This window comes from Ochlerotatus camptorhynchus, unplaced genomic scaffold (genome assembly GCF_037179485.1).
Source record: "Ochlerotatus camptorhynchus isolate MF236.1 unplaced genomic scaffold, CSIRO-AGI_Acam_v1.1 ptg000204l, whole genome shotgun sequence".
Taxonomy (NCBI): Eukaryota; Metazoa; Arthropoda; class Insecta; order Diptera; family Culicidae; genus Ochlerotatus; species Ochlerotatus camptorhynchus.
Genome location: NW_027040694.1, coordinates 1,549,852 through 1,560,986, shown reverse-complemented (window position 1 = coordinate 1,560,986; position 11,135 = coordinate 1,549,852). Strand labels below are relative to the sequence as shown.

Below are 11,135 nucleotides of genomic sequence, written 5' to 3'. Positions count from 1 at the left end.
CAGTTCGCAGTTCAAACAGTTATGACCAGTCATTTATTTCCCTGTTTTCATTACACTTCCTACTTCCCTTTTTCTTATGTTCCTCTCTCGCTCTTGTCTACTTTCCTTTTCCATCTTATCGAATCGGTATTATTCATTTTACCGCCTGTGTTCTGAAGCAGTGCTTCCAGAACATGTGGATATATCATTATCGTTCTTAATCTTCTCATTCTATTTTTTTGTGTGAGATTTTCTGCCAGAGGCTGATTCGTCTCCGCAGGTTTATCCATCTGAACAACTATTCTAAAGACACCAAACGCCTATCTAGTCGATATGTCGACTCAAGCAAGTCTTTATAATCATATGACACTAGCGCTACATGGTGAGCGGATTCTCAACTGAGAGGCCAATCATCATCGAAAAGCCACCTGCTATCTAGTCGTGCTGTAAAGTTTAAGCAAGGATTTATATGTCAAATTGCACACTAGCGCCACCTAGTGGCGGAGTTCGAAGCTGAACTGTACTCTAGAAATGGTCGGGAACGGGTATTGATACCCGAAACCCGACCCGTACCCGTCAGGTTTGGGTCGAGTACGGGTATGCAAATTAATTAATTTTTGCCTTCGGGTCGGGTACGGGTAACAATAATCGTGGAATAGTCGGGTACGGGTCGGGAACGGTTATTTATTGCATCTTATCAAGCATCAAAATAAACTTTTTTTCGAATTTCTTCAATAAATAACATATATTATTCATGTGCCTTCACAATAACAGAAACTATGCCGTTGAGTATATGTGTTCAAATAACTGTAGAGACCAGGAACGGGTTTGTTTACCAAAAACTCAACCCGTCACAGATTCGAGTTTTTGAAAATTTTACGAATCGGGTTCGGGTATTTCACATTAAATATCCGATCATCTCTACTGTTCACCATCCAATAGGCTTTATGCATCTAAACAACTTTCTTTTAACGTAGGACTACGTCTGTCATTTCGATATGGGGGTACACTTTGTGAAAACCAAAAATGGAACATGTAACAAAATTATGAAAGATTTTCAACGTTAATAACTCTGCTGCCCCTGGACCGATTCAATAATTTTATCATCAATCGATCAGAAATATTCCTACGAATCTGCTTTAAGTTAAGACTTTATCATTTTTTAATAAACCACTATTGAAAATGTACGAATGTACAACTGTTGCTATGATAATTAAAATTATCACCGATTGCCTGCAAAAAGCAATTTCCCTAACATAGATTTCAAAGTTCAATTCCATCCGGTCTCACCAAACGGTGTTTATTCAATCACCGTGCGGTGAGTGGTGGTGTTCTCCAGTACACAACGAAAGGCTCCCCCCAAGCAGCTAGCTATCAAGGCTGGCCTCAACCGTTGATCGGATTCAGTTCCAACCACTAGTGTTGTGGTGTCCGGTCGTTCTCCAGTACACAACGAAAGACTGCCTGCAAGCAGCGAGCTGGAGCCCACATGAGCATTCATAGAAGGAGGAAGAAGCCGCACCGCTATTTATCGGAATTAGTAGCTCTTCGTGAGTCGCTGTGGGCCATATAGGTCAAGCGCGTCATACTAAAGAGTATAAACAGAGAGATCACCGCTCAAATTCCTATTCCTACACAAAACACAACACTCTTGCTGCAGTTAAAAAATAAGATTTATTATATAAGACCACGTAGTTCTACGTCACCATTGCGTACAAGCCCATAGGGCTGTCCCTTGCAGTTTTTAGCCGAGATATCGAGTTGAGCTAGCAACTAGAAGCCAAATGGTACACAAGCGCTGACTAGTGAGCGAATTCTGAACTGAGAAGTCCATCATCCAATAATTCTTAATCACTTGAACAACTTTTCTCAAGACAACAACCCTCTATCTAATCGAGATGTCGAGCTCAGCATGTAGTTTGAACTCAAATGGCACACTGAATCATCCAATAAATATTACGTCGGTTTCAAGCAACACTGTCAAACTGTAAAAATCTTCGAATATTTCACTACGCTTTTGATTGTTTACGTAGGTTTTATGCCTGGATTGCAAGTTTTTGCAATCCACCACTAGATAAATATCCGACTTTTGAAAGTAAGGTGTAATCAAGTAATATTATTTGGATTTTGTATCGAAAAAAAAAGTAAAATTTAGAATTGTGACTGTATTGCATGGAATTGACGAATTATCCATCTGAACAAAATTGCCGAAGGCCGCAATCTTCTATCTAGTCGAGATGTTAATTTAAAGCAAACAATAAGAAGCCAAATGGTACTCTTGCATCGCCTGGTGACGAAATTCTCATATCCTCAACTGAACTGTCAAACATTATTTAATTGGCGTTGACGGCAACTTTGTAGCTCTTTACTCCTATGGTAAAATCAATAAGCAAACGTCAGACTGTGCGTGAAACATGGCGGACTTCGTACTATCAACAATCAATACGAAACTAACGATTTTAAATTGGCTCACTACTTGACTAGTCTATTGGTCCCAAGCAAATCGATTAACGTATCCCATTCTAGTCAAAATTATAGTACTACACAATGTTTGTTTTGATTCGCTATGAAATTTTGACAGATAAAATGAGGGGTTAGTGGATTTTCCTATGTTTCGAGGGGTGAATCGATTAGCTTGGGACCGAAGATATTACCAGAGCTGAGCCAAAAAGTTGAGCACGTTTCTTCGGGACCTACTAGTCTTAGAGTTATCTCTATGGTATTTACTATCCTTTCACTCCATCGAAGAATCCCATAAGAAACTGTCAATCTTTTCTAGAAGAGACAATTTTTCGACGGTGCCGTCCATCTGAACATCTTTGCTGGTAACCTTCCATTTGTTGGAAATCTTGATATTAGAACGAGATATTGATGTCGACCTTCAAAAGTGTCTAATGATGTGTCCACTTAAGTGATGCAAAATTTGAAATTTTCGATCCACAATACTTAAACGATTCCAAATCTGATCCTGACTAACCACTCAAAATTTGAACCCATTTGGTGAGAAACTGAGATGGCACAAACCATTTGAAGTTTGTATGGGAATTACTATGGTAAAACCAAGATTTTTGTTTATGTCTCTCTAATAATTCACCATATCCCTCTGTATCAAAAGCTTTCACCTGTACTTGTAAGAAATTTTTTCAACTACAACTTTGCTCAAGACCACTTTTTGATTAAATGCAAGGATCGAAAGTTATCAGTGGTTCAATACGCTGATGTCTTATGATCATGCTCAACCAACTGCTCAGCAGTCACCATTGGTGTTTCTGGGGCGTTGAATAGGACACAAATATCATGGCTACTATGTCACACTGCAAAATACAGTGTTGCCTATAGAGCAGCTGCTTGATCATGTCATAAGTTTACCAATCTCTTAAATAATTAATAACTTGTTCCTGTCTCGTTTTACATAGAAACGATTTTGAGCAAAGTTGTAGCTGAGAAAATTTTCTATAAGAATGGCTATCGAACTGTTTCGCAGCTCAATATGGAAAAACACTAGAAGGCAATGAACAAAAAGTTGAGATTTCCCATAGTAATTTACATGTAAACTTCAAATGGCTTGTGCGAAGTCTGTTTCTAACCAAATGAGTTGTAAATTTGGGAGGGTAATCAGGACGCGATTTAAAACCATTTAAGCACTGTGGAGCGAAAAGTCAAAATTTTGCATCAGTCTAGTGTCCACCGTCTCATCTGCAGGCGAACTGACATAAAACATACAGGTACGCTCTATTATAACCTCGCTATCGGCTCGCCTCTGTCTGTTCTCTCAATTAACATCGCAAGCAAGCAGAAAAACAACAACAACATACAAAACAAATGTTACATTAAAACTGAATCAAATGGTGTAATTTAAATTTAAATTAATTCATAATGCACCCCAGTAGGTACATTCCACAAAGACGTCCTACGTCAAAATACATTCTTCATCCTCGTGGAGGCACGTGGTTTTCCGTAAAAACTTCCAACGAGAAAATTCCCCTTTGCAACAGTCCATTCAAACACGACTCCCATTATCCTTTTCCGCATCCATTCGCTGAACAGCAAGCAAGGATATTCAGCGAGGCTTCCATGATTGTATTGCGTCGTACCGTGTCGGTGTCCTTTCACTACACCAACGACGAAGAACCCTGTGTATACATATCGTGTTCGGGAGGACCCGTTCAGCCAGTAACTTTCGTGCCGATGATGTACTCTGTCGTGTATTGTAAAGGTAGCAAACATTCAGGCGCTGCATAGTGGAACCCGTTTTTTCTCCTTTTCCTATCGGACTTTACAAGTGGACCAGCTAAAGTGAGAAAAATCTTCACAAAACAGGAAGTACTCGATTTCCGAATTTGTTGTATCGGTGATTGAGCAAATGATACTGCGAGGATAGTGCAGAAAACGGTTGCAGACCCGGAAAGAAAAGTGGATTAAATTTTCTTCTCATCTCCATCATATATGAAAGAGGATTATGAATGTGGACTAAATCAATTAATATCGAGGTAAATCACCTGGGCCTAAATATGGGGAGTGGGAAAGTAAAAAGTGATACAGAGTGAATAGAATGTGTTCAGAGGAAGGACACTCAAAGGTTGTGATTATATATATATGTGAATATCTATAGGCTGTCTCCTTGAAAGATATCGACCTCCTTACCGGACGTGAATATTTCACCTTTTTACATTGTTTTCCTCAACTGCACACCACTGCACCTCCCATCCGCTTGCCCGCCCTACCAAAACCCATTCTGCTGATGCTGATATTGCTGATACAGCAGTTCGTATGTTGGTGCTGCTGCTTGGCACTTTGACCTGGAGAATCTTTTTCCCATTAATCATTTGCTCTTACAGGTAGTTTCTTTTTTTTTCGGGGTAACAATTTACTGCGGTTAAACTGTTGAGTTCCCCGGTCTATCCCGTATCCCATCGGAGTTCGATGAAAAACTTTTCAATTTGTTGATTTGCCACACTGCCACTGCTGGGCTCATGAATGCAGGCAACTTTCCTGTCATCGAGATGGCTCTGGGCCAAGAAAACGAGCGTTTACTATTTAATTCATGTGCCTAACCGAGTTGCAGTAGACCGAGGGGGGAAACGGATACAACCTGATTCCTGTTTTTCAGTTCCACAAACCGCAACCCCCTTTTTACTCGTTTATTTCATCATCTGGATCGAGGTTAATGAAGTCCCTGGCCTAATATTTGGCACTTGCCTTCTTCCGAGTGCCAACTTTTTATACATCTATGATTCGGTTTATGATTCTTGCGGATCAACACTTTCTCTATACATAGCATCCGGTTCCGTTTTTCTCTCGCGCGCGCCGCGTAGGCTCCTCACCACGGATAGTATTTGCTAGGTATGTATATAAATATACCGCACGGACAGGGAGGAAAAATCGATTTCACGTCATCATCCCATCCGGGCTATACACAGTCCCCGGTTCCTCTCGCTGTAGTTCTTATGATTTACCTATACATGCAGTGACGTAGTGCGGATCGGTTGTACTTTTGAAGTGAGGGATCAGAAATTCCTGCATCGTATTTGTTATGATTTTGGCTTTTTCAGGACTGTTTTGTCATTTGAACACCCAGTGAGTGAGAATTTGGGGGAATCGATTTTAGTGAGAACGAGATGAGATTTCCCGGGATTCCCGAAATATCCGGGAAATTTATAGATCTATCAGACTAAAAACTGTCTAACTTAAACTTCATTTTCGATGATAAAGGAAAGCATTAGTGTGAGATGCTGCTTGCGATTGGGTTTAACAGGAAAAATACTGTAATAATAACAAAGCTGCTCGCTCATCTGCTTTCCTAATATAAAACTAGCATGAGTAACACCATCAACATAATTAAGGCTAGTTTAACCGAATCATTTCGTTGTTCATCTTACTTGAATTATTAATGTTCAGACTAAAAAGTTGATTGATATTTCACTTTTTTCGTATTGCTTTCAAGTCACTTGGACGTCTGCTACCAGGAAGTGCATTAAATTTAACATACTTGAACTGTGTAAGCCCGGCTTTAGAAAAAAAAATATTGTTCAATATCGTGCGTGGCTCATACACACCCATTTTTTATTGCTGGAAACCAGCAACATTTTGCTGGATTTTCCCGTGCTGTATAACCATCAATCCTTCCAGCAAATATTTTTTGACGGAAGGTTACGAGAACCTTTCCTCGTTTTAATAAGAAAAATAGGACAACAATGCATCAAGTAGTTAGAGAAATCACTTAAACCCTCTTTTATTCAGTTGTTATTAAAATAACTCTACACAAAACATTTAATTATCTCCAAGTTCTCCTCCATTCGCACGGAAGCATCTTCTCTATCTTTCTACCGAATGTATCTAGAATAAAATGCAATCTGTTACAAGATAACATTTCCTTCAAAATATTCCCCAGTCTTACCGTTCCACAGTGGTGCAAAAGGTCAAATCCATGAACTTGTTACCGGCGGGTAACATTGTTTTCATATGTTTAGTACACGGGATATAGCTATATTTATATTAGGGAGATTATTTAATCGGCAACGGTCAATTTGAATTCGTTGGTGGGTGGCATAAGTGGTCAGACCATCGAACAGCTAAACGATGAGTGCAGGTGGGTGGTGGCGATATCCACTGGGCGGAAACTCTCCCTGGAGAGAGTGACGGAGCCCACGATGGAGGAGAGTGAGCAGATAACGGAGGCTGGGGAAGTTTAGGGCCAACCACCGAAGTCGCAAGACGTGCGCTCGTGTGTCGTCCAGCGGGCAGACTGCTAGTGCTTGAGAGAAATCGCGAACTGTGGGAAAGTGACGATCACCCGGCTATCAGTGACCACGTGCATAGTGATAAGCCGTACCATTGCGGGATCACCACACCTACCGTACGATCGAACCCCGGTCAAAATCCGTCCACCGACGGGCTGCAACTCAGCCGCCACCCGGCCACCGCCCGGACGCCTTCCAGCTGCTCTAAGTAACCGGCCACCTGGCCGTAACTCTGTCTTCATCCGGCCGCACTCAGTCGTCCCCTCGACCGAACTCGCCTCCTTCCGGTCGCCAACCCAGCCGCAACTCGGTCTTCATCCGGCCGCACTCAGCCGCCCCCTCCGACCGAACTCGCCTTCATCCGGCAGTATACCTGGCCGTCGTACGAGCGCCATCCGGCTGCTACCGGCGACCATCCAGTCACTACCCGTACACTATCCGGACACCACCCGGCCACCACCAGGTCGCCTACCGGACGCCATCCTACTGCCACCCGACAATCACCATATCGCTACCCGTCACCACCAAAGTCCAGTCAGGTTGTTTGCCATCAATTAATAAATAATTTAACCGTTGACCGAAGCGTTTGATAGGATGGCGTGTCCGAAAACTCTCCCACGCTCGTACGCCTTGAGATCGTAGCTCGTAGGCTGTCGTAGGCTTAGACCGGCAGCTTGGGGCTTTGGCAGGTCCTTCTCCAGGTCCTAGCGGTTCCGGGGCCTAAAAGTGTCTTATATTTGGCGCCCAACGTGGGGCCCGAAGGGAGAGAAGACACAGTCTACAAACGAAATACTAGACTCTCAAACGCAAAGGAGTTTTATAACGCGAAATTGGGAGCACAGTTTGTACCTTGCACAGTGGTGGCGAAGCATGGTTCGTCTTCCTACGAACTGGCCGATCCAAACGGTCGTATTATAGGGGTTTGGCCAGCAAACCTGCTTAAGCGAGCTCCGTAATCATTTTATGATGGACGAAATGGGCGATCCAATAACGTCCTCAGTCTCTGGATTCCAAAGCTGAAAGAAAAGATCCCATTGTTAGTACAACCTTGAACTGTCCTCTGGACTTGTTTGCACACCAGGGGTGCTCACCTATAGTCCTAAATTCAGGAAATTCAGGAATTTCAGAATTTTTCATTATCACCTTTCACAGTGGTTTTTTTTTTTCAATAGGGTGTCTTCAGAAGAGTTTTAATAAATGACAAGACCCATTGAATGAAGATAAGTTTTAGTTCGGAACTTCGCCACAGAATATAAATTTTTAGTTTGGCCAGCTAGAGATATGAAGACTTCAGCTAAGTTGTAGGCTGCTTCATAACTAAAAACTTTGTAGAAGACGCCATCTGCTTGTGATTTTGTGTTATGAAGCGTTTTTTATAAAAGGGCCTCACAAATCCGTTTTTTGTAAATATTTCTGAAATGGTTTCTTTTAGATGACTATAATGTTCTGCAGCTTTTTAATAATCAATAAAATACACAACTTTACTCAAGACAAAAAGTTCTATCTACAAAACAGAAAATGTTATAGGCAATATCAGCTCAAAAATAGCCAAGCTTCAAACATCAACAAACTTCAAATAGGCAAAAAGGGGGCAGACGGCTCCTCAATATGATGAAACTATAGTGAAAATACTATCATTTCATCTAGTAGTCATATGTATCCCGTTGTACCCACAGGCCTCAGACAAAATTATATAATTTAGATATTTTATTCCATTGATTATTATTATATTTTATTTATTTTCATCACCCTGATAAAGAATTTCCCGTTGAATTAATTATTTTAATATCAGCCTTGTTCAATTCTCTCTCTATTTTCGTTTGACTCAAAATCAGTGTCTTCCAGCTGGTGAATTGATTGTAGATCCAGTATATTTTTAGCATTCTCTACCAAATCCATCTATCGCTTGTCGCTAACATCTCTTAAACTAGAAATGAATGGATCTGACGATTCTAGGAGCTGATGGTTCAAATTTTCATTCACTGTCGTCCTAGATATCTTCCCGATATGATCGATTCAGTAGCTTTAAAATATGTTTATATTAGTTGATTAAACGCAATATTACTATTCATTTATTGATATCATGCACAATAGTCGCGGAATGGTGTTTACCCTCCTCTCTTAGTTTCATTTGAGTAGCATATGCTAACTCAGCCGTTGAATATTTGTTCCTTAAATCCGATTTCTTCCGTGTTTTTAAAACTTCGCTTCTGCCTTCGAATCCCAGTAACAGTGATGCAAAATATCATGACACTCACATGACACTCGTCTTCGCACCAACCGACTATCGCTGACAGATCGTTTTGTCACGCAGTGAGAGTTAAGCTAGGTTTAGACAGGGCAAGTCAATTGATCAAGTCAGTTGAATTCAACTGACTTGAACGCGAATTAAACGTGTAAACCATGCCATTCAACTGACTTGATCAACTCACTTGAATTGAAAAAAAGTTGAGCCAGGCTCAACTTTTCAAGCCAATTGAATTCAACTGAGTTGATCATTTGACTTGCCTAGTCTAAACCTCACTTTAGAGCCATGGCAAACAAAAATCACCAGTAATGGTCGCTGCTCACAAGCAAAACGCTACACTCGTTGCTGATGATGAAAAGCACAACGAAAACAGTGAAGACTTCTGACGGATTTCACGCCAACTCATCCAGTGGTTGGCAGCACCCTCTCAGAACCTTATGGAACTTTGTGGGTGTGGAGACTTAGCAATTTTAAGCAACTTTGCGTACTTATTTTTTTCAAAATTTATCTCGCCTAACATTTGATAAGGGTCAAAGTTTTTTGTCGATTTTTTTTCAAATCGATATAGCTTAAAAATGACAAGCCCTACAAAAAAGTGATGTATGGCGAACTTTTAGCAAATAATCTGAAATTTTATAAAAAAATTTAAATAAAATAAAAAATCGGTTTCTACACTCTAAAAAAATATATTTAAAAATTAAAAGTCATTTTCCCAAAAATGGTACCCCTCAGATTTGCTTGATATTTTTTCTCATGAAAGGCAATATAATTACCTAACTTTTCTTCATACATCGCAAAGTGGGCGCTTTTAAGGAAAAAAAAGTTGTTCGAACAACAACTTTTTCATGTTAATTTTTTTTTAGCGTGTTTCACTCAAAGTCGAATAGTAATACGCGCACAACCTTATTAAAATTCGATTAAACTTTATGGGTATACTTTTCGATAATCTGGGCGAAATCTAGCCTAACATTTGAAAAGGGTACAGAGAAGTTACCTGCAAATCGTCCAATAAGAGTTCAGAACAAAACGTTCTAATGAGGAACAGCCATCTCAGCATGGTTTGCACTTTCCTGTGATGGATTGTATTATAATATATGCATACACTCTATCCAACTTCTATAAAACCACCCTCAAATTGTTCCAAATCAACAGGTAAACTAAGTAAAAATCACTTAGTATGTTTTATTCATGAAAAGATTTCAATTCATGTATTTGTGATTAATTTAATTAGAAAAATAATCATTCATTTATTTTTATGTATTAGGTGTGTCCATTAGTAAGCAATATGCATATATGTTTATACCTCATCTCTCAAGTGAATACATATAATAGCGCAGGTAACTTAACGATTATTTAAGGCATGCCTAAAATAATCGTTAAGTTACCTGCTATATAGCAGTTATATAACAACGCAGGTAGTCACATGAGAGATATAAGGTATAAACTTAAAGCACCGCAGTCTGTTTCTACCGACATAATCTAATATTTAAGTTTGGTGATATCACAACAATGCTCATAGTTGCTGTAGTGCATAGTTGTTGAAAGTGTAGTGCTGCATAGTTGTTGAAACGAAAAAGTGTTTATATATACAACAATGGAAAAATCTGCTGAATTGATTATTAAAAGGGTGCAATGTAGTGCCAACATAAACAATCCCAATTGCAGCCGCAATAATTTACGTAATTTATCATCAAGTCTCATAGAGAAAATACATTCATGGGGCTTTGATCATCAATTGGATGTAACAATGCGTATTTGTGAATCGTGTCGTGGAATTTTAGTGCACAATAGGACACCTCTCCCGAAAAAGAGGCGATCGGATGGAAAAGAATCAAGCCATGCTCGGAAGTTTGAAGAGCCGCAACCATCAACAAGTCATCAGCAATCAGAACATCAGGAATTTGATGATACACTAGGTAAATAATAATAACTTTAACTGTTTCAACTGTGTGGTTTAAGGATTGTACATCGAAGATACAACTTCATTTTCAACATTTTTTTAGAGCACGAGCTGGATGAACCGCTTATCGTACAAATTTGATCGATTGGTAGGCCAACCTCGGTGAACAATCTATCAAATTTTCACGACTGTACGATATGCGGTTTATGCAGCTCGTGCTCCACAAACATGGGGAAAATTCAGATGCGGCTTCGATGTACCGTAAACG

The 11,135-nt window shown here is 40.0% G+C and overlaps 1 protein-coding gene across 1 annotated transcript in view; it reads left to right on the top strand.

Annotated features, from left to right (window-relative positions):
• The first annotated feature begins 4,176 nt into the window (after positions 1–4,176).
• LOC135702997 (uncharacterized) overlaps positions 4,177–11,135 on the top strand; it is a 69,238-nt gene continuing 62,279 nt past the window's right edge. Inside the window, exon 1 of the mRNA XM_065224086.1 lies at positions 4,177–4,469. Coding sequence (XP_065080158.1) covers positions 4,443–4,469 — 27 coding nt within the window. The 5' untranslated portion in view covers positions 4,177–4,442. The remainder of the gene's footprint in view (positions 4,470–11,135) is intronic.